The following is a 26603-nucleotide window of genomic DNA, read 5'->3' as shown; positions in this document are numbered from 1 at the left end:
GGATTAGTATACGCGGGTCCATAGGAAGCAGCGTGCCAGTAACATCCTTGATCTTGGAACGGACCTCTAACCAATAGTCCTGGATGACCGCACAATGCCACCACATATGCCCTAGATCACCCTTACACAACACCCATGCCAGCATGTATCCGGATACCCGGGGTTCATGGCGTGCAATATAGTCGGTGGGAAGTACAAACGAAAGCATATCTTTATTGCATTTTCTTTCACCAATGTACATCTGGAGCTCTTGTGGGCTCTATGCCATATGCGCTGCCAGGATTCCTCTGGGTTTTCAACTCTTAACTCTCTTTCCCAAGATAACATGTAGGGGAGCTTTTCACCCTCAGACATTTTCTAGAAGGCCATAACAAGCCGCCAGCCTATGAGAGCTCTGACCCTCAAGAATTCTCAGTTCTATACCAAATGGCGCTCTGCTGACAGCTTGGCGAGTTTCCCTATTAGTCAACCAGTGTCGTAGCTGTATGTACCAAAACCGTTCCCCCTCCGACAGCCCAAGCTTCTCCTTGCACTCCTGAAATGTCAGTGGTTCCTGATCTACATATACGTCCCTAAACCTCAATGGTCCATTTGATTCCCACCCTTGAAATGAGCTGAGAGCTTGTCCCGGTGTAAATGCCGGATTTTGTGCCACTGGGGACAACTGACCCAGACCCAGACCTATCCCCCTTTGCACTCTCGCCTTATCCCAACTTTGAAGCGTAGCAAGCATTGTGGGCAGAAGTCCCCCCTGATAGTTTTGCGCCTCCTTGGGCAGGAAAGGGAAATACTCCAACAGCAATGGAGAGGCTTCCTGCTCTATTTCCTGCCATTTAGGAGTTTCAGTGGAACTCCCCCAGGCTAACATAGGAGCCACCTGCGCCGCCCTGTAGTAGCGCTGAACCGAAGGCAGACCTATACCTCCCTGTATCGCCTTTCTCGTCAAGAGTTTATAGGGTATCCTAGGCCTCTGGTTTCCCCACACAAAGCATCTTATCTCCTTCTGCATATCTATAAGATCCCTCTCAGGAATCCGTAACAGCAACGAATGGAAGGCATATAGCAGCTTCGGGATAAGAGACATCTTTACCGCACTCACCCTGCCCAACCAGGACATTTCCTGTGAATCCCATCGGCGAAGCCATTCTTTAGCCCCTCTAAATAGTGCTGGTATATTTGCTTTAAATAGGCCTGCATAGGTCGGGGTCAGTTTAATCCCTAAGTAGGGAATGTTTGTAGAAGACCAGGGAATGGGAAAGGCCGCCTGTATCTCCGCCAGATTCTCCGGGGGCTCAGTTAATGCCATACCCACCGATTTATTTGCATTCACCCCAAAGCCAGACATTTTTTCAAAATTGGACAATAAGCTCATCGGGAGCGGGATGGATTTAGTTGCATTCTTCAGGAAACATAGCAGGTCATCAGTGTATAACGCTATCTTATGGCATTGTCCTGCAAATTCAAAGCCCATGATCTCCCTACTCAATCGGACATGTTGTACTAAGGGCTCTAAAGCTAAAGCAAAAACCAAAGGGGACAGGGGACAACCCTGCCTAGTGCCCCTATACAAACGTATCGCTGGGGTCATGTTCGCATTCACTTTGACTTTAGTGGAGGGATACTGGTAATTGGAGAGAATCAACCTCAAAAATCTGGGGCCAAACCTGAACCTCTCTAGCACCAACTTTAAGTAACTCCAAGACATACTGTCAAAAGCCCGATGGGCATCTAATGATAAAAGCGACAATTTACCTGGCAGTCTAGGGGCCAGGGCTATCAGATCTATCGTCCGACGTATATTATCTTGAGTCGAACGGTTCCGTATAAACCCCGTTTGGTCTTTCTCCACTAGCGTCGGAAGAACCTCCCCCAGGCGCCCTGCTATCACCCTACTTAATAGTTTTGCATCCGTATTTAGTAAAGTAATTGGTCGGTAAGATGCGCATTCAATCGGATTTCTCCGGGTTTCAAAACCAATGTCGTAGTGGAATCTGCCATAGACTCCGAGACCGACCCCGTTGCCCAGATGTTATTAAAGAGTTTTGCTAAATAAGGGGAAAGCTCAGCCCTAAAGGTCTTATAGAATTTATTCGTGAACCCGTCAAGCCCTGGGACCTTACCCAGAGGAAGGGAGCGAATCACATTTTCTATCTCCTCCCTTGTAATTGGCTCCTCTAAAAGCTCACGGGTTGCTTGAGGCAACTGTGGCAAATGCGCATCTCGTATGAACCCCTCCGCCATAAGTACATCTGTTTGGTGGAGGGGCAGAGTGAGCCCTAAAGTACTCCTCCACTACGCGAAGTTTCTCTCTCTCTCTGATGTGACCCTCTTTCCTTCCCCATCCACCAGTGCCTCAATCCTATTGCGGCTCGCCCATAGTTTCAGCTTGACTGCTAATAGCCGATTGGCCTTGTTACCTTTAAAATAGTAGTATTGCTTAACTCTCATACTATACGCTGCACGGCTCATGTGATGAGTCTCGAGGGCTCTCTGGGCTATCTTAAACTCTCGTTTCCGACTCTGAGTAGGTCTACACCTATGTGCCTCTTCTCTCTTCCGGAGCTCCAGCTCCAGCTGGGCTTGTATTTGTTTCCTGGCCCTACCTTTCCCCACCGAATAAGCAATTACCTGCCCCCGAAGCACAGCCTTCGCTGCATCCCATATCTTTGTATACGGCAGTGCCTCTGTCTCATTCTCATCAAAATAAAGGCTAATAGCCTCTGAAATACATGAGCGGAACTGGGGATCCTCCAGGAGGAATTCATTCAATTGCCAGGACCGTGGTGGGCTTGGCCGGACCTGAAGAGAGGCCAACGTGAGTAGGACCGGAGCGTGATCTGACAAGGCCTTGGGCAGTATATCTATGTCAATTGCTTGGGCTATTAACTTATCGGACACTAAGAACATATCCAACCTGAAGAATCCCCTGTGCACCGCAGAATAATATGTATATTCTCGCTCTTCTGGATGACGGAATCTTCCTACCTCTATAAGGGAATGTTCCCGCAGAAGCGTAGTAAGTGCCAAAAAATTATTTTTATCGGCGCTAGTTGGGGGGGAGAGTTTTATCCATCAGAGGGTCAATTACAGCATTGAAGTCACCCCCAATTATTATTTAACCCTCCGCATGTTCAAACAGTAGCTTTGAGACAGATTCAAGAAACGTGTCCTGCTGTGCGTTGGGCGCATACAGCGAGACCAGTGTCACCTTCCTTCCCTGTAGATCGGCTACCACTAAGACATATCTGCCTCCCACATCCTTCAGCGTTTTACAGACCCCTAACGAGATTCCTCTGCGAACCAGGATGGCCACCCCAGCTCTCTTACTCCCTGAAGAAGCGCAAAATTTTGTGGGATATAATTTACTATTAAGCCGGAATTCATCCGACGGGAGCAAGTGAGTCTCCTGAAGAAACAGGATCGAGGAGTCCAAGGTGGCTATGCGGTGCATCAATGCCCTTCTTTTAATCGGAGAATTCAACCCCTGCACATTCAGGGAGAGACAGCAACAAGTTGGGGTGGTCATAGTCTTATCATTATCTCCTTCCAGTGATCGCCCCTCTTCCTTCTCCAGTCGAATTGACTAGATATAAATGCCCCTTCTCCATCTCCCTCCCCAGTCCCCCAACGCCTCAGACTCAAAAGGTCCCAGCATAACCAGGAGCAAATTCCTATCTATCGCCAACTCCACCATTTGTTTGCCCCCTGCTGTAAATCAGGCATTCTGCGGAAGCTTCCATAACGCCTCAAACCCTGCAGACCAATGCAAACCTCACCACAACCTTCGATGGTCAGGCTCCCCAAAAGACATAAAAAGAAAGGAAGAAAAATAACTAAATATAAATGATCAAATGCTTGCCAAACTTGTAACATAACTGATTCGAACAGTAACCCTTCCAGGGTAACAATGTCGGGCATAATCCGTGTGACAGGCCCTAACTTCCAGCTCCCAGAATCGTTCCCATATATCCCCCAATTTGCGATAATCGCGCAACCAATGAGCGTACATATACATCCCCTCAAACCTTGTTCCATCTTTACATGTTCTAGAACACCCATGCCAGGATCCGGGACAGGCAGACCTCCTATCGGTGTACTTGCGCTGCTGTCTTATTTAGTCATTTCAGGGTCCACACCCTGTCCCATTTCCGCAGACACCATCTGGCCGTGCCCGGAGCCGGCGAATGTACATCAGTATTAGCCCAGTTTATTCGAGTGGCCATCCCCCCTGTGGAGCGCCGCAACTACGTCCAATAGCTTCCTATTGGTCATCCTGCTGGCATCTTTCATGTATGAATGCAGTTACGTGCCACTGAGTAAAGCACCTGCCTATCATCACTCTCATTCTGCTGTATTCCCATAATCCCTTTAAACTCCATGCTGAGGCGTATGAACTCTTCATGTTAACTTTCATCATCCATTCCAGGGGGAGTGCTGCCCCTCTGCTCCACGTCCTCCGGTATCTTGCGTGCCTTAACTAGTGTCCAACCCCTAGGTCTTCGCCTCTTATCCTTCAACGTGGGGCTAACCATCAGCCCTCTCTCCATGACAGTCCCTGTTCCGTCTGTCTCGCCCACAGCGATTCGCAACCACTCCTCTGCCTCTCCCTCGGAGCCGATGCTGCAGGGGCGTTCTTGATATTCAAACAGTAGCCTGCACGGGTATCCCCATCTGTAGCCGGTCTTTTTCGCTTGCAGCCAGGCTGTGATTTTCTGTAGGCGTCTGCGGTTTGCTAAGGTGTATGGTGAGAGGTCCTGAAACAATGATATGGCAGAGCCACGGAATTACACCTTTTCCACCTTTCTAGCCGCCACCATTATCTCCTCTTTTTGCCGAAAGAAGTGGACCCTAGTCAAGACATCCGGGAGGAGATTACGTTTTTGCTGGATAGAAGAATATACTCGATGGGTCCTGTCCAGGACCAGTTCTTCAGAATATGGAATTTTTAACAAAGTCTTAAAGAGATCCCGCACATATTCAGTGAGTTCTTGGTCCTGGACCTGTTGCGGCGCCCCTCGGATCCTAATGTTATTGCTCCTTGAGCGGTTTTCCAAATCCGCCTGTTTTGCTGCCATTTCCTCCAGTTTGCTCTCCACATTCTGCATCCTTTTGGCGAGGTCCTCATTGTCCCTCTCGTGTTCACATGCCATATTCTCCAGCTCATCAACCCTAGTCTCGAGACCACTCAAGTTGGAGCTCATTTCCGCAATAGACCGTGCCAGCGAGTCCTTTGAGGACTGGATCTCCATTGTTATTGCCGTCGTAATGTCCAGCTTAAGTGTTCTTAGCATTCCCTCTAGTTTGTGTCTGGATAGGGCCGGGTCGAGGATTGAATCAGACCGCTGTGAGGCATGGACCTCTGCCATGATCGTTTCCATCTTCTGTGGGGTAGGCGTTGCTGCAGTCAGGTAATTTGTGATTTTACTCTCTCTGTTCTTATTTCCTGTTTTGGGCATCACCAGAGAGAGGTTGCTCAAGTCAATGGGGTGCCCCTCGAAGTTCCCTTGAAAGCCTTGCCCAGAGGTGTGTGCGCCTACCACATTAGCTTCTCATCCAGCACCCAAACACCTGCTTACACCAGGGTCTCGTTTTCCTTATCAGCCATCTTGTCGAATCCGTATCGTCAAGGTCTCAGCTTCCAGGTTAGGCTTCAGAATGTTGCTGTTAGGTCGCAATACAACAAGCGGTTCCTCCGTCGTCCATCGCCACACCGCTCCTCAACTTCAGGCATGGGTGTTCTCCAGCTCTGTGGTGTCAGCGGCCTCAGGCAGTCCAGCGCGAGCCGCCCGCAGCCACCTCCCCCCGAGCCGACAGCCCGCAGGTAAGGGGAGGCGTGCTCCGGCTCGATCCACGCCTCAGCACTCCACCGCTACACCTCCCCGGGCCGCTCGATCCAGTGTCCCCTCTCCCTCCTGGGCTCCCACTCTCCGATCGGCCAGCCCGCAAGTCTCCTCCGTCTCGCTCTCCCAACCTTCGCTCCTCCAGCTGCAGACTCCTCCAATACGCCCGCCCGCTTTGCCGGGGATCTGCCTCCTCGTTCCGGCTCCGCTTTTACTGGGCCCACAGGGTGTCGCGGGGCGCCGCAGCTTCTCTGTCTCCCGCGGATACTCACTACCTTCGCCTCGGGCTGTGCGATCAGTCCACAGGGCGCAGCCCCCTCTCCGGCAATTGCTCTCTGCCTCAGCGCCCCTCAGCTCACGGCACCGCTCCTCTCCCAACGCCATGCACAATCTTCAGGTCGTGCTTACTTCTTCAGGGCTCCCGGCCGAACTCCGCTACCACGGCTCCCTCGCGCCCGCCATCTTGCGTGCCATCAGCTTCCTTCCGCTCGGCTCCGAATCTCGGGATAAACAGCTTGCAAGCGAATGCAAGCTTCACATCCCGTCGCCGCCACACCACCAGGCACTCTCCACAACCTCCATGTCAAAATTTAGGGGACTAAAGGGCTCTTAAAAGCTTTTACAATGGGGCCCTCTCGGAGCTTACAGCAGGCACGTCTTCATGGTGCCCTGCCTGGCCACGCCCCCAAATTCCAGTTTTTAAGACTATAGTTTATCTTAAAAACATTTAACCTGAATCTCATGAACACATTGCATACATTTCGACAAGGTTATTTCTCCAGTTTAACCTCAATGGCCGGGAAAAATTTCCAAAATGAACATATCTGATTAAAAGACTTCAACTGTAATACTGTTCTTATAGTCTATTGCCAATCATCACTTTTCAAAATCATTTTTACTTTCAGGGGATTAGACAAAAGCATTTCAGTGGAGACACCTAAATTGGTAAAGTCCTCTATTAGCCTTCAGTTGATTTCGAAAAATATTAGTATGATCCATTCCCACTACTGCATAAAGGAACTCTGATGGATTTATTAGACATTTTCTCCATAGCAATATTTTTTTTCCACATAATCATAGATTTCATCGATTGAAGGCCTAGTTTGTATCTAATAACCTCAATCGGTACACATTTAGGTATAAAAAATAAGATTGCTTTCCATATTAGACTTTCTAATGATTTTAGGAGGTCAGTATTTTCCAAGTCATGAAACTCCATACCATACCATACATTAGTCTGGGAATTCCTTTGGCACCTTTGTGTATTTAGAGTATTTGATCTCCAATTTACGCATTTGCCGTAGGGCCATCTCTGCCTTTGTTCTCAATTGATTTTTTGTTATAGTAAAAGAGCCAGATCCTATAAAATAGTACCCCAGATATTTGAATGCGTTCCGGCATTTAATACGTTTACCCTCACAGTGCCATGTGAATCCGAGCCGATTTTTATTTTTTGGTTTTACCTTATCATACAATGGTTGTCTTAGATGTATTCATTTTTAAATGAAATTCTGGGACAAATATAACAAATTTATTTATCGTTCTTTGTAAACCTACTTTGGTACGGTACAGTGCAGCAACAGGAAATCAGCATACGCCAACCATTCAAACGATTTATTGCCGAGTCTGGGCGCAACCAACCCTTTGTTCCTTAATGCTTTGTTGGCTCTACAAGCATATAAATTAAACCGGGTAGGCGCTAACATGCAGCCTTGTCGAAGCTCATTGGGGATATTAATCTCTGATGTAAGTCGTCCTTCAGAATTTAACCTGACTTATCGTTGTCTCGGAGTACAGTTCTATAATTATCTCCAAGAGATGTTTGGGCATGTTCAGATCTCTCAATAAGGTCCAGAATGTTGGATGATCAACTAAATCAAAAGCTTTACTGAGGTCCATAGACGCAACAAAAATAGGAATCCCCTCTTTCATTAGCGCCTTTGATTGAAGACCTTTCAGTATTAACCCCCCAGTCAGTCCGTACCCATGTTTTATTTATTTTTTTAAACAAATTTGTTTGGAATCAAGTATATCATTGCATCTAATCCATTCTTGCATTTCTTCCAATACAATAGAAGCAAACATCTTAGACTCAGGATCTGAGATAGCTATTGGTCTATAGCTTTCCAGAGACAGTCTGGAGCCCTTTTTATAGACTGGTAATACAAGCGCTATTTTCCATGACTCACGTATAGTTTTGGAGAGTAATATATCACTATATAGGATATGTAAGATTTTAGCCCACAGTTCAGTGTCAGTTTTTAGGATCTTATTAGATCAATTATTAGGTCCAGGGGCAGCAGCATTTTTTTATTTTGCAATTAAACAGGATATGTTTGAAGTAGAAATATTCAAATGCCATTCACCAACTTTATTGTTGTCACCCCAAACATTTACCATATTACAGCCAGACATTTTGGTGAAGGGTTCTTGCTACCTTCTTTCACTAATTTGAGTGAATAGCAGTTATTTTTGGGATAGTTCAACATTGTTAATAATTTGCCAAAAATTGGAGATGTCATTACCTTTTTATAGCATTGATCATTTTTTCGCCATCCAATTGAGCTCTTATTCCCTTGTGGCTTATTAACCAATTTGTGTAATGCTGTTTAATTTTTTTAATCAGTGTAGATGTATGGCCAGCAATATAGCCTCCATTCAAAATGGAGCTAATTTCTCTCCTCATTAATGACTTCCAATTTAAAACCTCTATATCAAAGCAATGTTCATGCCTACATCTACTTTTGCCAGTAGAATTGTTACCCTCCACTGATTTAAGTATACTATCATTGACATGTGTTTAAAAAGTACTCGTAGAGAGATTCAATAAGCGTTCTTCCATAGACATTTCATCAAAATTCCGTACTAAAACAGAAGTAAATCTCCTTTTTTTGGCAAACGCCCATTTCATTCTATTGCCTTTAGAATTCAATAGCAAACCCTCGGTGTAACAGGATGTTTCTTCTGTTAAACATGTATTAATTAGATCAATGTGTAACAAGTTATGATCGCTATTAGGCATTTCAACCACAGTAAGTTTTGAGATATATTTATCTAGGCCAGCAGACACAAAAATGTAGTCCAAGATAGAGCCGCTACCTCTGGCATTCCATCCATGACAGTTGTTAACAATCTTCACCAATCCCATGATTTCTATAAAATTGGACCAGATAGCTCCCCGTAATTTGGGATTACCTGCCCCAGTCTTAGCCGTATTGTTATTAGAATTAACATCAGATATTAGACCATCAGCCTCCAATAGATCAATATTGCATTCAGCATTCAAATCTCCTGCTATAATTACTAGCCCATTCACATTCACTACACGCCAAGCATCAATTTTCATAGTCAAGTTGTTCATTTCTTTAACTAAATGCATATCTGTGTATTTTAACGGGTTCCAATATACATGTATGATACAAAGATACATATTAGTATCACCAGTTGTGATCTCATAGGTCAGACAATAAGGAATTCAGGCTTGACCATTCACTGATTTTGACCGCCCAGAGGGTCTGTTTACAAGCCATTAGGAGTCCCCCCCCCACCCCCATTGGTCGACCTTTGGCACCCTTTGTGGCAGTCAATTGTACTATATCAAAACCCTCCCATAATAATGCGCCAGTGGCCGAGGTTTCTTGCAATAATATCCAATCATAGGATTGTATAGCATCTGTCACTTCAATATTTTGAGTCAAGCAGAGATGCCCTCTCGAATTCCAACTTTCCAGAGCAATTTTACCAACCTTGCTATAGGGGCATTCCCAATTCCCTCAGGGAATGATTAGATTCACTGAGGGATAGTGCAAGCCATCTCCATTCTTGCTTGTCGACATTGTCAGTTGTTGAGTTGTTAAATTCTACATTAGATCCACCCACACCTCTTCTTTCAACTACATTCGTGGATGGACGCTTCTTGTTACTTGCTTGAATGGGCTGTTCATATTGAAAAAGGTCAAAACCCCTGCGCTGTAGTGATTCAACCTCCTTTAGCAATAAACTTCTTACCAAAGGCAAAGGAATCACCAGGCGCACATAATCAAACCTCTGTTTGTGAATGAAGCCCACCAGGACGATATCTGCAGATGATAATAATGCTAGTTCAGGAATAGCCCCAAATAGTGAGAGAATATATATTTGATTTAAAGATATTTCATTTCCATCCAAAAACAATGTTGTCAATATAAGGCTAGGTAAATCAATCTGGGCAGGATTTTTCTAGGTCTGCCCTTCCCATGATGTTCCTGTGTTATTTGGCCAGTCCTGTTGATACCTATTGCAACATTCTGATTATTATAGGGAATTTGCCACCCATTCTCCTTGAGGGAAAGTTTATCCTCTAAAATTTGCTTAACAATAGTTGCAATATCCTCCTCCTTAGTGATAATATTAGTAGTTTTATTAGTTGTAGTTTTATCAAGTACAGAAAACTCCTTGTTAGTTATAGTAAGAAGATCGGTCGCTTCTGCGACCGTAGACAAACATCCAACATTTGTCGTAATTTTAGCAGGCATAGACATTGCTTTGTTACTTAAAACAGGAGAATCAGTCACTGCGGGAGCCATAGAAAAGCATCCAGCATGGGACGGAGCAATGTCGATCATAGAATCTTTATTATGCCAATCTCTGTGACCCCGTCCAGTATTAACCATGCTCATCACGGGTCTCTTGCTTGCACACAAAACATGATCAGTAAATAATGATTCACTGCAGATCTTATCTTTAATGTTGCTTGTCTTACCGATATGTTTGATTGAATCAGTTGAGTCTTTAACATCATTAGCAAGCACAGAATTAGGAATAAGAGAAGTCAAAGTTCCCATCAAATTGGTCTTAAATATTTCAAAAATATCAACTAACTCAGTTTTTAGGGTTGACAGTTGGTAGGCAATATCATACGACTCTCCTTTTCTTTTTCATCACCTCTGAAATCGAGTCATCAGCCTCACAATAATCATCCTGAGGAGATTGGGTAACCGGCCTTGATTCCTTCAGAACTTTCTTTTTAGCTCCCCCTCTATTAAAGAAAGTTGCAAATCCAATCCCTCCATGTCATCTCTAGCCTCCAGAATAGAGTTTTTAAATGTCAAATCTCTTAGATATTTATGAGAAGATTTGACCATATTATTTCCTCTATTCGATTTAATTTGTCGTGATCTTTTTTTTTTTCTTGTTTATGGTGTTAGTCATTTTGGGCACAGTTACCAATTCTCCTTCAGTTATGGGAGGCTTGGGGTTTCCATCGTTTAATAAAGTAGCCTAATTTGCAGCTTCCGGCATATCAATAACCTTCTTGGTACTTTGTGAATCTGATATAGTAATTATTTCATCAATGATAGCTGGTTTAGCTACAGGTTGAGTGGCTATCGGATCAAAACTCATTGAGCCCATTTTACCCTCCAAAGTTGTTTTTAATGCCGTGAGTGGATTTAGCAACAAGTCATGCACTCTCAAGGGACTCTGTTTGATGGCGGTATTAATATGTATTAGTATTTGTCTGTCGCCTTAGTTCATACAACATTAGTCTGTTTAAGATCCCCATCCTTGTGCAAATGTCAATATTTTCCGTGGCATCCCCACCCTCAATGGAAGGTATGTCAAGGTTAGTCGATAGACCCATAAGTTCTAAATCTTCATTATGAAAAACACTGGGGGTATCACAAAATGAATCTTTTAGATTATGAGTATTATTCTGCTTAGCAACAGCTTCCCCCCAGTGTTTTAATATATCTTTCTCCAAGTGAATTGAATATTCTTCAGCATAGAGTGATTGCGAGGAATCGATAGGTTCAATATGGTTGGTAATAGTATCAACATTAGTTTTAAGCTCATTCAAGCAGGTCTACGCGCACTGGAGGAGCTCCTCCTCCTCAATACACGGAGGTGGAAGAGAGAGTGCTGCTGCACGCGCCAAGCTCGTCCTGCGCGTGGTTACTGCTGAGAAAAAATCTGCGCGTGGGTCCTTCATCATAGTTGGTATTTTAGTACCTTTAACCATGATTGGATGCAAATCTTGTCAATTATCACTTAACAAAACAAATAGCTCAATAGAGACTGGCATGAATCGCTCGCTATAGAATTTGGGAAATATAATTCAGCTTACTTACAAATGGCAAAAGAGACTTAAAGGCTTTCCTAAATTCAATGCAAATCAATTTTGAGAAAAGAAACGCAGACTAAATCCGCACCTCGCACCCCACACCCGAAAAGCTAAACAGTCAGCCACTTGGTCCACTTGGGTGCGCGCAGGTGTGCAGGCACCGGAATATTTGTAGGCTGCCGGGAAGTGGGGGCGTGGCATGGAGACAAATTCAGTTAACTGCAGGAGAAGCAAGAGAAAGAAAACGTAAGTAACGTGTCAAGTCGTAAGGTCCACTAACTGTTAACTAGCCAAGTGTTTCATGAGTCCACGCACAGGTATAGCAACGTTTCCACTCGAAATGACCACAACAGCTTTTTCTTGCCGACGGCTCGTACGCAACGAACAACAAACCACGAGCCTCTCCAGCCAAACAGCCAGTAACTTGGTCCACTTCTATATTAGCAGTCTCAAATACTCAAATGTATTGTCACATATGCATGTTTGTAATGCACCAACTGTCTGGGGATCCAAAAGTAGCTGCTGTTTTCTAGTTAACCAGGCTCTCCTACACTAGAAGCAGGAGCTAAATAGCTCCCAGCTCCCCTCAATTTCGAACCCTGTGTTGAAGCGTCACACTGAATGCTGCTGTTAGAGATCAAGCAACTGTTGTGTACAATACTGAAAAGAATAGAATAAACACATTATATTTGTATACATTTATTTTTTACTTGAATTCATTTTTTTTTTCCACATAGGTCAGACCCCTAGCGTGACCATTATCACAGAAATATCAAATGTATATAGGGTGTTTTCCACATGTGAATGTATGACGGGGCAATGAGAATACATACGTTTAGGGTTTGGTTCTCTTTCGAATTTGAAATATGAAATTCAGCAGTGAAGTGAAAAATTAAGAGTAACGCATGGTGTCCTTAGATGGACATTCAGACACCTACCAAGGATAATTTAGTAAATCAGGTCTTTTCAATACATGACTGTATATTCAATACATGTGCCTAATCTGTTGCATTGATGCAAATATCAGTCACACAGGAGAAATGGAGCTATATTCCTTCTTCTATTCATTTCACTCTTTTGGCCACATTATTTTAGTTTTTTCCAGCAATAAGTTCATTTTTTAAAGCATGAATTCAAGTAAAATAACTTTTAATTTAAATATGTGTTTTTGTATTATTTGTATTAATAAATCTACCAATATTGTAAGCCATAGCGATTTTTTGATCTATAACACAGCAGCATTCTGTGCAACGCTTTAACAAAACGAAGAAATTAACTTAACTAAGAGTTCTGCTGATGGCACGCTTTTTTGTTTAATTATTAGTAATTCCCAGCAGCAGTTTTTCTCCCTTTAGTAGATATACCGATGTAATAGAATAACATGATCAATATTCCAAAGTAATTATACAATGTTTCTGTATTTAAGGGCTCATTCCCTAACTTGTTAGATCAGAGTTGAACATGTGGATCCGGTTGACTATATTGTAAATCCTAATCTTCCTATCTTATTTTGAAAAAATATATTTTTGTTTGCAACCTCCTACCATTTGAACTTTGTAAGGTGCTTAGAGATCCTCCTGAATAGGGCAATCATATAAAAGTTTAAATAAGATACGTAAAAATATCACCTTTGTTTGTTTGTTGGTTGGGTTGACCACCTAACCTGATTGACTTATATTTCCCTCCTTTCGGCTCGGAAGACCTGTCTGGTGACTAGGAAGTGAGGGGCACCTTTGGGGTATTCTTGCCAACAAAACCTTTTATATCATCTTTTCTGACTTTTTTTCGACAACCTAAATTGAACTGGTGAGAAAATAGATGCTATTCGAGATATTCCTAATGAAATGTTATCCTCTGTAGATAGATCTTGGTTTTTTAAAAGGTAAGCAATGCATTACATTACGGCTTTGTGATTACAAGGACCGAACATTTTGGACCAGGGACTAGAACGGTTTCATTCAGTTTGTACCCGTACACTGTGGGTTGCTTACTCTGCTCTCCTGGTTCACCTCTACATTTTGTTTTGATATATATTTAACAGCAGTAAAGCAATAAATGCAAAAGTAGATTGATGGTGTTAACTTTTAAGATTCTAATGATGTATACAATTTATTTATTGTGCGCCTATACACATGTGTTTCAATGCGCAATGAGGCAAGGTGAAGGGTGACAAGGGAGGACAATACAATGATCTTACTAGGCCAAGTGACATTGAGATCACGCAAGTGTGGGGAGAGGAAAGGGGGAAAAGTGCAAGGGGAAGGGGAGGAGGAGAAGTGCGAAACATAGGTTCAAACTATAGGAAAATAGTGCAGCCACCAGGTGGTAAGTGCAGACAACAAGTGTTGGATAAGTGCAAGTAAGGGGACTGTAGGGATGCAGATACAGCCCCCAAGTGCATGGTTGCCAGGAGGCAGTGCAAGTTTTCAACTGGGAGGGAAGGGACCAGGGTCCATTAATCGGAGGGTACCGAGTGCATTTTCAGACAAGAGATCAGCAGGGTATTGGAAGACAGAAGGCAGAAGCAAAGCGAAATGTCTTGCGCTGCTTCCGGAACCGGAGATGCACTTTTCTTTTCTCAAATGTGTTGTTGGCATGGTTATTTTAGTATGATAGTAAAAATTACCTGTTGAACACAGGTTTTTTTCAGTAAATGCAGATCAACAAAATACCTTATAAATTGTTATTGACCTCCTTTTTTTAAAACATTTTTTCTTTTTTTTTCTTTTAGTGTGCAAAAACATTCATCAACCTAATGACTCACATCGCCAAGGAGCAGACTGTACAGTATATTCTTACCATGGTGGATGACATGTTACAGGTATGTTTATGGTTGTATTACCACTCATCCCTGACCCTACTGTACCCCTTTGGTTATATCACTTTTTATTTGCATAGATCATTTACGGGCCAGAATTTAGGTCTTTGATTTCAGTAGACCTGGGAACCTGTATATACATAGTAATCTGACTTTCACTTTGTTAAATTTATCCCACTGATTTAACCTAACATCTATATTGGCAATAGGGTGTCCTGCTGGTGAGTGAAGTGAATGTCTTATGTGCCCGGTTATCAGATGACGCCTTGTCACTGGGGACATTGTGCCCCAGTCGATCAGTGGCATACTACACACATCGAAGCAGACACATCGCAACACAAACCAACTGAAATGAAGTGTACGAACCCCACTTCTCTTACAGCTTTTGTAATTATTGTGAAAACTGCATTCTGGTACATTTGAAAATGACTCTCTGGAAACCTATTTTCAATGTATGGTTCTATATTTTAACTTGCTACTGAAATTTATATCTGTGCTTTGGCACTTGTGGGCTGCCTGGGGGACGGAATAACTTTAAATACCCTTTTGTTGCTAAGGTCTTCATTTGATTTATCTGTGTGATCAGACCTGGCTCCTGCTTTATACACACTTAAATAAAATAAAGAATGGTGCAGACAGTATTTGTGAGCATGCTCCCCTCAGGTTTTTTCAAGACCATACTGCTCTTGAAAGTGCAGAATGATCCGCAATATTTCTCAGGGTACATCCGAAGCGTGATTTATTCTCCAAGTAAATAACTCTTGTTCTATCGAAGTATACCACCACCAACCCTACTATGAAGTAGAAGAAAGTTTACTTATTGTTGATGTTCAATTTAGTACATAGCTTGACAGTGGTTCAAGTGTATTGGAGTCACACTCCCTAGTTAGAGTCAGTGGCTATAAAGCAGTTAATGGATACAAATCATGCCTAGTGCTTGCTATTTTGTTTTGTGGTTATGATGCTGTGCATTTCTGTGCATCTCCTATGTGTCTTCAAATGGTTATCCTTCTGCCTGTGGGCTGCTCATATTTATCTCTGTCGATGGTGAGTAATGCAGCAGCTCCCAACCACTCTTGGTTTCAGTGAGTACCACAATACAGTCACATGATATCCCTCTCAGCCCCAGTTAGAAGTGAGGAAGAAGGTTACCATATGTTGGACACCTTGCACCAAGGCTGCCTTTCTTCACCACTTTGTATTCCATCATGATGCTGCTATGAATATTGAGAAATTCTGTTGTCCTATTAGTAGCATGCTACCGTAATGCACCTTCAAAGGCTTTGTCTGCAGTGGGTAGAAAATAACATCCTTTCTTGTTGATTTTGCAGGAGAACCATGAGCGTGTGAAAATCTTTGTTGACTTTGCCAAACGTGGTAAAACGACTGCCTGGTCCTACTTTCTACCAATGCTGAATCGACAAGATCTGTTCACTGTGCACATGGTAAGTTTTAATAGTTTGTGCTCAAAGTACTGCATACATATTTGTACTTGTTTTGGAAAATCTAAAACATTGAGTATGTGTGTCCATAGGTCCTGATGTGCATACAAAATAAAGAGAAGTAAAAGAAGGGGAAACTAGCAAATTGTTTTGTTTTTTGTCAATGGGAATAATATAATATCTGTAACTATAAATATACAAAGGCATTTTCTGTCATACTCTGCTCTTAGACCCTGTTAGTTATGTTTCTTTTTTCTTTATTTTATTCATTCTTTAAAATGGTGCCCTGTCTCCACTGTGTGTTCAGTCGATAGGTATCTGAGCTCTTTATGTACGAGAGCTTGAAAGTACCCTTAATCGGTGCCCTTCAGGCTTTAGCCCTTTGGCACCTCTTCCCCTGGTTACTCTCTTGGCTGTGCTGGTGACAGACACCCTTACATTCTCCACCACCTTCTAGTATGATTACGGCCTTGGCCTTGTTGCCTATCCCTGTAATATCTATTATCAAGGATACCAATAAATGAATTTTTTTTCCCAGAAATGGTGCATATCTTTGTAATCTAATCCCTAGTTGTCCAATATATTTTCCTTCTACCTCCTACGCCTTTTTTAACAGCTGGTCTTGTCGACTGTCAATCGGCCATTTCCTCTGTGCTTGCTATTTTATACTCCATAAAAGTGATGACGCTTCACTTCGTTTTTAGCTGAAACTTGGTTTACCTCGGACTCCATAGTATATTTCAATGGTCTAGTTCTGATGGCTATGGTATATTACATAAGGAGCAAGCCGAAAAATGAAGAGATGGCTTCTCTTGCATTTTTGCTTGCAAACGGCTACCATACAACCCTCTACTTTTGCTTCCTTCCAACAGTTTTCATCTATAATATCAGTATTACCACAATGCTCCATGGCTTTAAATTTACTTTATCGCCCTCCTGGGCATGTTCTGACATTTTTGGATTATTTTGCAGATATTTGCTCACAGGCATTTTTTAATCGTCTCCTCAATGGGATTCTGTTCTCGATGATTTCTAACCTGCCTAACTCTGGAAATAGTGGTTGCATTTTAATTGCATATTCCTACTTATGTTAAAGGCAAGAGCTTAGATTTGATCATTGCTCTTACTATCTATTCCTACCTGACATTCTCCCCTACTCTGCTTCAGCTCAGCTAGAAACCTTGGCATCATATATGCCCCCCCTCTCACCTTTGCTACTTTCATCTACACAAGTTTGCCTCAACCTCCTAACTATTAGGAAATGCAGGCACATCCTTCTTTTCAACACTTCCAAGCATCTCTTAACCACTCTTGTCTTCTCTAAACTGGACAACTCTGCCAGCATCATGTTTGTTCTCCCCAACTATGCTTGCTGTCCTCTCAACAAGATCATTAACTTTGATACCAGGACTCTCTTAAAACTCCTGCACTTCACAACTACTTCCTCGTACCATCACCAGGCTGGACATTAGGATGCACATTGGAGATGCCTGATTCACAAATCTATTCATGTTAAGGCACCACTGTATCTATCCTCCTCTATCCAACTCTACTAGCCTTCTTGTAATCTCTGCTCTTCCTCCTTGATTACCCTTACGCTCCTCACCCTCCCTGTGTTTCCTCTCGCTTCCGCTCTTTCTGTCTTCCTGCTCCAATTGCAAGGAATTCTCTTCCCCAAGAAATCTGAGAAACCGTCCACACAGGTTTGTTTAAAACCAAACTAAAAGCCTACCTCCTAACCTCTGAGTTACCTGCCTGCTAACATTTTTCCCTCGCCTCTAACTTGCCTCTGTCTCTCACTTACTCTGCCTTCACTCTAGCACTTGAACCATCATGGTCACATCCTGAGCAGAGTTGGCCGTACCTTCTACCTGCTCTGAGGGGTCAGAAAATGCAAGGTGGACAACTTGGTAAAGGATGTCTGGAGGGCTCCTGCTGCAGTACTCGGGAAGGACTTCAGAAGCTGACGGGCACTGTTCGATTCAGCGGCACTTCCCGGTTTCAGCGCCTCGCAAACACTGATGCAGATCGAATATCTCTGGTTGGACTTTCCTTGCAACCTCGGTCCTGGACTCTGCTGAGGGGTCTCTGGATCAGAATGTCCTGCTTCTGTGTCCCTAGGAATCTCCTGGAGCTTTTGGCCTGATTCGTTTGGCGGCAGCCGTTGCACTCGGTTATGGACACTCGACCACTGGCATTGGGCTTCTGCAGCAACCGCGAGGCACAGCAAGTCGGGGATTGCGCCAAAGTGGAGTTCGTCTCAGGGTTAGTTGGTCTCACTAATCCAAGGGGAGAAGTCGTTTCATCCAGAGCTTTTCTGTTGATACGAAAAAGGAGGTTAGCACAGCAGCAGGGCTTCAACAGTATTTCGATGTCCAGTAGGTTGCAGCAGGCTTCTCTTCACGATCTCTGCATTATATGTTTCTTCCAGTGGTCGACTCTGCCGCTAGTCCCAAAACGCTTGTCTTTTAAGCAAGATTCCCATTCATTCACAGTCTAGGCTGTCGATCACACAGTAGGTTGGCTGTCCTTTCAGCACAGTCAGCCGGCCAATCAGGACTGGTTTAGTTCAGGCACTCTTATAGACAAAGGTCAGGGGAGTTTCGGGAACTTCCTTCACTTCCTGCCCTTCCAGACACACTGGAGTCATGGGCGGGCTTCACGGCTGAAGCCCGCCAAATGCAAAACGCACAAAGGGCTCAAATCTTTCTCAACACACAGAGAAAATGCCAAGAAAGACCTCACAAACAGAAAATGCTGAAAGAAGAAGACCGTGCCCATTTTGACAAAATGGACATCCATGGGTGCTGTACTGCAGCTGAGGGCTCAGCCTGCGGTAGAGAAGCACAATGGTAGTAAAACGTAAACCACTGCCACTAGCTATTTAAAGAAGTGAGGGTAACAAAAAAGTTACCTGCAAAAGTAGGATAAGGGGCTACTAGGTAATCCCCCAGCACTTCACAAAAGATGGTGTGTGCTGGACCTACAAAGAGAAAAGGTAAGTAAGATCAATTTCACCTTACTATTCTTGGGAACGGTAGTTCACCCAAGAAAAGGTATTCAAACCTTAAGAGAAATCCAAAGGACTTCTCAGTGACACTGCACTGAAGGTGCTGTGTGCCACTATGCAAAACGCAGATGCATATGGAGTTTGTCAGACTCCAAAAACAGTGAAAACATAAAATCCTAGTGAGGGAAAAACACGAGAGAGTGAGAAAAAGGTCCCACTCACGAGTTAAAATTAAAAAGTCCTAAATCCAGCAAAAGAGCTGGGGGTCTTTAAGGTGGGAGGAAATTCTCCCTAACACTCTACTAGAAGCAAAGAAATGCAAAGTTTATATATCCCTAAAGCTAATCTCGCCAGAACTTCCTACCTTACCTGCTCTTTTTCCATTTCTGTTTCCTTATGATCTTAGGCTGACCCCTTCTTTGCTGGTTTTTAAAACTTTTTTATTGCCCAAATGAACTGTATTAAATCTGTGTTTCAATACTGTGTGGTATGATTTGCTCAGTATAAAAACAAAAATTAACTATACACTTGAAAAGGAGAAAGGTCCTCATTATGCATCTTTTTCCCTTGAGTTACACATACTGTTTTTACTGTACCCTATGCGCCATGCGATTATCTGAGGTCCTCCACATAATTATGAATTTACCATTGTGCACACCGGAAACCTCCAAAAATCTATTTCTACACCCATGTTGAAGATGTAAATGGGTTGGGTACAATAGTGGATCACGCTACTGCTGTACAATATAAAGCAATGCACAGTCCTGGCAATACTTATTTTATGGCAAAAGGGGTGAGAAGGTGGGCATCTGCAGTGCCCACTCTTTGCATGCCTTAAGAACTCCCTATAATTAGTTTTCTCTTTTGAAGTGGTCACTTCGGGTGGAACAAGCCTTTCTAAACATCTTCGAGGCGTTTTCAAATTGGGACATATCTATATAATGTGCCTCATTATGACTCTGGCGGTAGCCGTGCCGGTAAAAACGGTGTCACTCACCAGGGCATTGCGGTCCCGATAATTCCCCATTGCAGGGCGCTGGGAAAAAATTAATGGTACTGGTGCATCCGTCAAGGTCTGCGAGCGGGTGCCGTTCCGCCCGCCAGGTCAGACCTCAGAGTATGCCGGTCCGGTAACAACGGTGCTGGTAGCTTACTGGCACCGTTGATACCGGCATACTCGTAATAAGGCCCAATGTGTCCCTTGTCCCCAAGGGGAGCCACTCCATTGAGTCTAGGAATGTGAACCTGCTAGGTAAGACCCTCCCTAGGGGGTTTGGCAAGCAGGATCTCAGTGGGGTGGCTCCCTCTCAGGGGACACTGACTCTCGGGCTCATTACGAGTTTGGTGGTAAATCTGCAGAGATACCACCAAACTGTAATACTGTGAATGCCACTTGGTATGGCGGTATTACTACCAGATTATAAGTGGTGGTGGCAGTGTTAGTCCCCATTTCATTATAGTCCATTGCGCTCCATGGAGGATTTTGGTGGAATTATCATGGCAGTAATTCTGCCGAAATTTGGCAGAAAGGTGGTGGATTTACCTCCAGCTCATGGCTGGAGGTGAATCCTCCAATTTTTTTTAAACCAAACTCACAGTTGGGCGTTGCCGTAATGCGGTATTAACGGTATTACTGCTGTATTTTACCCACACCGCCCAACTCATAAAGAGGCCCCCTGTCTTTATCAAGATCTCACCGAATCCTATGTTCTGTCTATATGGGCGTTGAAGAGGTTGTCTAAGTGACCATGACTTTTTTCAGTCCAATGTTAAGGCTGACCCCCAACTTAACTCCGAAATCCTGTAGTCAACAGAACTTTCTTTCATTAGAGATGCATATAAAAACCTTCCTATCCTCACTTATAGAGCAAGATAAGCTGACGTAGAGTCAGTCAACTGGGGTGGAAATGCCGAGAGTGGACTCAGCCACTAGATCACGGAACCAGGGCTGGATGTGGTGGGCGATCAGCCCTCAGAACTTTGCAGAGTACAGGAATGCCAACCAAACAAGGTTTTCCGCTCCTGAGAGACTTGGACAAAGGAAAGCGAAGAGATATTAGCGAGTCCATATGAGAGCCTCGCCAGCTAAAGAGATACTGGCCAGCCCATGAGAACGACACTGGCGGAGAGTGGCAAGAAGTCGTCTATCGTGAAGGAGTCCACTGCCACCTGAGCCACTGACCCTCCCTGTAGAGAGTACTGCAGAATATAAGGTACGCCGTCTGGGCATGACAAATGGAGGCAGTTGATCAAGCTCTGAAACAAGTATGGAGAAGTACAAAACCCAATATCATCACAGGGAGGGCAAGTCCATGAGAATGTTAGTCGCCGACCATGCAAAAAGATACATATAACGCACAAGAAAATAAAGACTCCAGTCCAGTTTAGGACCAAACTATTAACCCAAGGTTATAAAGAACCTAATCATATATATGACATGAATATTTAGTATGAGGAAATATCCCAGCAAGGGTATAAATCAAGTGGCTAGATGGCCCAGTAAAGGTCTAAATCGAACCAAGCGAAGGCGCAGAAATCAAGGATAACTCAGAGGGTGTTATGATGTATTAATGTTAATGATGTATTGATGTTTCACCGTTCTAATGCGCCTGCACCAGTGATGATTCTGAAACATATGATTCCAGAATCATACACAATGCGAGTTTAGTTGTAGGAGGTCTCACCCACCTGGGGACTTCTTAGGTTCAATAAATCTAAGTGTGAACGTAATTCACTGGAGTGGCAAGCGTCTATACATAACATATTGGCAACGAGGATCGCTTGTCACTACAAGGAAGTCCCCGGCTGCGAACGCGCACAAACTACTTCGGCAGCGTCTCGATGCACATCGCTGTTTCCTAAACTGAGGTTGAGTACAGAGAAAAAAGACCCACAGTAAGTGCCGGCAACAAAATAAAGGGAAAATAGAACAAGTATTACTTGCATGTTTAGGCACTGCTCAATGTTGCATCTTACAAAGGGTGTGCGAGCGGTGGGCGGCCAACGGAAGGAATATTAGAGGAAAGCACCTCAGAAATGTTGCATACGTGCCATCATTTTAGAGGACAAACGAGGGTTGCCATGCCAACACTATAAGCATCGTACAGAGAGAAACTAGGATTAAGCAATATTGGTCAAGCGTTCCATGAAGTAGAACAAGAAACCATTGTCGATTAGCCCTGTCGCTGTGCTTTTTCACTGACCCTTTACGGATAAAGCACAGCAGCCAGATACCTTGCCACACAAACAAGACTTTCTTCTGAAACAGTTACAAGCCAAAAGAAGGTGCACAAACAAAAGCAACATCACAACAAACAGTATAATGAGGAAGTGAATGGACATAAAAGCGCCAACACAATAAAGAACCTTTTCCATAGAAGACTTGTACAACAGCAACATGCAGAATATTGCAGCACCAGTGCAATTTTTGGCACACCCCGGCAACCCAGTATGCACATGGGAACAGTGGCAAGACAGTTCAAGTGTCTAAGAGCCATAGGAGGGGCTAAATACAACGATGACCTAAAGGAAGCCACATTATTAAATTGTGTGGGTACAGAAGCCCTAAGAATTTTCAGAACATTACTTGAGTTAACAAATATTCAGGAGGGTTCCGGAGATTCCACCAGCAATAATAGAAAATATGAGATTGCAATGACAAAAGTGACCAAGCATTTTGGAAATAAAACCAACATTGTATTGGAGCGGTATAGATTTTTCTCCAGGCAACAAAACAAAGGAGAGAATGTCAACGCTTATATAGCGACACTAAGAGGTCTCATATGAACGGGCAGATTCACTGGCATAGCTGATGAATACTTGAGAGACCAATTGGTTTTACATGTTTCAGACCCCCGCATCCAACAACGCCTATGGCAAGCGAAAGACCAGACGCTAGAACAAGCCATCGAAATAGCCAGATCAATGGAATTGGGAGAGAAATGCATGAGAGAAATACAGAATAAGTCAGAATGTAATGAAGTAAGATCCATCCAAGAATTACGTGATGAAAATCAGGATAAGAATGAAGAGGCACTTGTTGCCATAGTAAAAAAAATGACCAAAGTGATTTCGGCATGGACACTAAAAAGGATAGAGAAACGACAAACCGGATACAAGGCAGATGCTACAAATGCGGTTGGTATAAACACTTAAACATAGAAAAGGATTGTCCTTCATTCTGTGCAGAGTGCTATAGATGTGGCCATGTTGGTCATTTCGGCGAAATATGCTGAAACGACAGAGGCATATTCAATTCTCATCCCATTGCTGGTATGCAGAGGGATGGTGGTTGTTTCGGAAGAGGCAACATGACCAGCATAAAGGCACTAGAAGAAATGGCCGGTCTAAGTGGCCTGCTGTCATTCACAGATGGATTAGAAGAGGAAGTACATATTCTAGCTTTCACACCAACTGAAGGTGTGGTGGGTCCATGGGTACCCATGCTTATCAATGGTGTATCGTTGCAAGTGATGGTCGACACTGGTTCTCCTTACACAATAGTGGATGTAGCAACATTCCTTGAGGACCTTAAAGGAAGAATGGAGGATTTACTAATGACAAAAGTGAGGGAAACCGGCTATGGTAAGACACCCATTAACATCATAGGATATACATGGGTACATCTGGATTTCAAAGGAAGAAGAACCTAATGCAAATTATGTGCAGCTGAAAATGGTTTCTCCATTGTGGGATGGTGGGAACAAGTGTCGCTATAAATTAGGATACACCCAAGTGAAAGCATACCCATCTTGAGTGAGCATCACAGAACACAGTTGTGACACTTCTGAAAATTTGGCTAAAAGCTTTCCAAGAGTATTGAATGATCCCATTGGCACTTTGAAAGGTTTTAAACATCGCATTGTACTGAGGAGAGGTGCCAAGCCAGTGGTCCATAAAGTAAGAAACATACCGATTGGCACAAGAGCAGCTTTACAGAAGGAATTGACAAGGTTATGTGAGCAGGACATAATAGAACCAATTGAAAGTTCTGAATGGCTGTCCCCAATCGTCATTGTAAAAAAAAAACAAATGGGTCAATTGGGATGTGTGTAGACCTGAGGGACCTCAATGGCAGTATCTCGGTAGACCGACACCCATTGCCGAATATAGGGGAAATGCTCACCACGATGAAACCAACAAAGTTTTTCACAACACTGGACTTATCTTCAGCCTACCACCAAGTGGTATTAGATGAAGAATCAAGGCATCTCACCTCTTTCATTACCCCATTAGGTGCATTCAGGTACAAGAGGATGCCATAACGGCTGGCATCTGCAGCAGCTGTCTTTCAAAGGTTGATGTACGATCTGTTTAATGGCCTCCAAGGAGTGCATTATTTCCAAGATGACATACTCATATCTGTGATGTTAGAAGATGAACATAATGCAAAGTTGCTGGGAGTGCTTCAAGTCATCCAAGAAAAAGGCCTCGCGCTCAAGATTGAGAAATGTAAAGTGAAAAAGAATGAAGTACCATATCTGGGTCATTGCATTAACGTTGATGGACTAAGACCCAAAGAGTCATTATTAGATACAATTCTAAACATTCCAGAACCCACTAACAAGGACCAACTCTGGAGTTTCTTGGGGTTGTCGGAGTATTACTCGAAGTTCAATGACCATTACTCAGAGAAGACAAGGCAGATGAGAGACTTGAAGGGTACGAAATTCTCATGGTCAGAGGAATGCAGGATGGAGTTCAACAAAATTAAGAAATTGATAAACAAAGCACCGACCCTCAAGATGTTTGATTGTAGTGCCAAGACCATGATCTCGGTAGATGCCAGCAACATTGGCTTAGGGGGTGTCCTTGAGCAGGTGCAAGGAGGAGTTGTGGTCCCGATTGCTTTTGCTTCCAGAATTTTGAGAGGGGCATAAAAAAAATATTCAACCATCGAGAGAGAAGCATTGAGGGTCAAATGGATTTTAGAACATTTTAGAGGGCTTATTTGGGGCATTCCAGTTGAACTAAAGACTGATCTTAAGCCACTCGTTCATGTGTTAAATTCCAAAAACCTGCATCTGAAGTCTCCACGAATTAGAAGATGGACACTAGACATCATGCAATACAACATTAAGGTGAAATACACTCCAGGGAAGACAAATGTAGATGCTGACTGTTTTTCGAGGCTGCCGTGGAACTCTAATAACGATGATCAGGTCACCACTGATGAATTAACAGAGGAGTAAGGTGCGGAATGTATTATAGCACACATAAATCCTAGCTTTTCAAAGGAAGAATGGATGAAGGCCACGAAGGACGATACTGAACAGGGCCATCTAAGGAGTGCCATTGAAAACGTTTGGAGAGAAGTGGATTTGAGCATCAAGTCATGGGAGAAAATAAAAGACGAGATTTCCAGTGTTAGCACATGTATTTATTGAGGCGATCACATAATCCCACCAACAATGCTGAGAGAGAGAAAATGGAGATTGCTCATGAAGGCCACTTGGGATGAAGCCTCACTAAGAGAAAGGTGAGAGAAGCTTACTGGTTGCCCAACATGTGGAATGAGTTGGGAGTTTTGGTCAGAGAGAGCACAGCTTGTGCTGTAAGCGATAATGGAAAATAACTCAAACCACGCTTTTACAACCTGTGGAAATACCAGGTTCAGTATGGACCAAATTGGCCATTGACATAATGGGCCCTTATGAGACGCTGGGGCCTCAAAAGGTGTATTTCATTGTGTTAGTGGACTACATGTCCAAATGGGTAGAATGGGGAGTAGCGGAAGGCACGGTTACAGCCATAAAAGTGGTGACGTTCTTAGAAGAAATATTCAACGGAGAAGGCGACCTACAAGAATTGATATCAGACAATGGCGTTCAATTCATGTCAGTAGAAGTACAACAGTTCTTGAGAGAGAGAGAGCTATCAAACATAGAACTACAGCATTATCTCATCCCATGGCTAATGGGTTAGTAGAAAGAATTAATCAGTTTATAAAGGGAATCATCCAACTAGCCATTGCAAACAATTTGCCTTGGAAGGAGACACTGAAAGAGGCACTGAATACGTATGGAGTCACTCCACACTCTGTGACAGAGGAGGAGCCGTTCACTTTAATGAGAGGAAGAACAGCCACTATCAGACTCAGATCTGCTTGGTTGGTGTTGAAAAAAAATAAAGAAATCAATTTGGAGGAGATTTTGAAGAAGGTAAAAAAAAAAAAAGACAAGCTGAGTACAAGAGATATTATGACACCAAAAAGCATGTGTCGGAGAGCAAGGTTGAGAGAGGAGACTGGATCAGAGTAAAGAAACCAAAGAAGGTGCTGAAAGGGGAATCCACGTATCGGGCTTGCCAAAGAGTGTTGGAATGTTCAGGGAAGTCTGTACTTCTAGAGGATGGCAAAAAGTGGTCTTGCGATGACATTATACCTACGGAAAAA

The 26603-nt window shown here is 43.4% G+C and overlaps 1 protein-coding gene across 1 annotated transcript in view; it reads left to right on the top strand.

Annotated features, from left to right (window-relative positions):
• The window catches only part of ATP6V1H (ATPase H+ transporting V1 subunit H), a 478140-nt gene that overhangs the window by 105075 nt on the left and 346462 nt on the right, over positions 1-26603 (top strand). The window contains exons 4-5 of the mRNA XM_069618225.1: positions 14672-14761; positions 16090-16203. Coding sequence (XP_069474326.1) covers positions 14672-14761; positions 16090-16203 — 204 coding nt within the window. The remainder of the gene's footprint in view (positions 1-14671; positions 14762-16089; positions 16204-26603) is intronic.

This window comes from Ambystoma mexicanum, chromosome 10 (genome assembly GCF_040938575.1).
Source record: "Ambystoma mexicanum isolate Mex_15411 chromosome 10, UKY_AmexF1_1, whole genome shotgun sequence".
NCBI lineage: Eukaryota > Metazoa > Chordata > Amphibia > Caudata > Ambystomatidae > Ambystoma > Ambystoma mexicanum.
The sequence above is the reverse complement of the archived record's forward strand: the minus strand, read 5'-3'. Positions and strand labels throughout refer to the sequence as shown.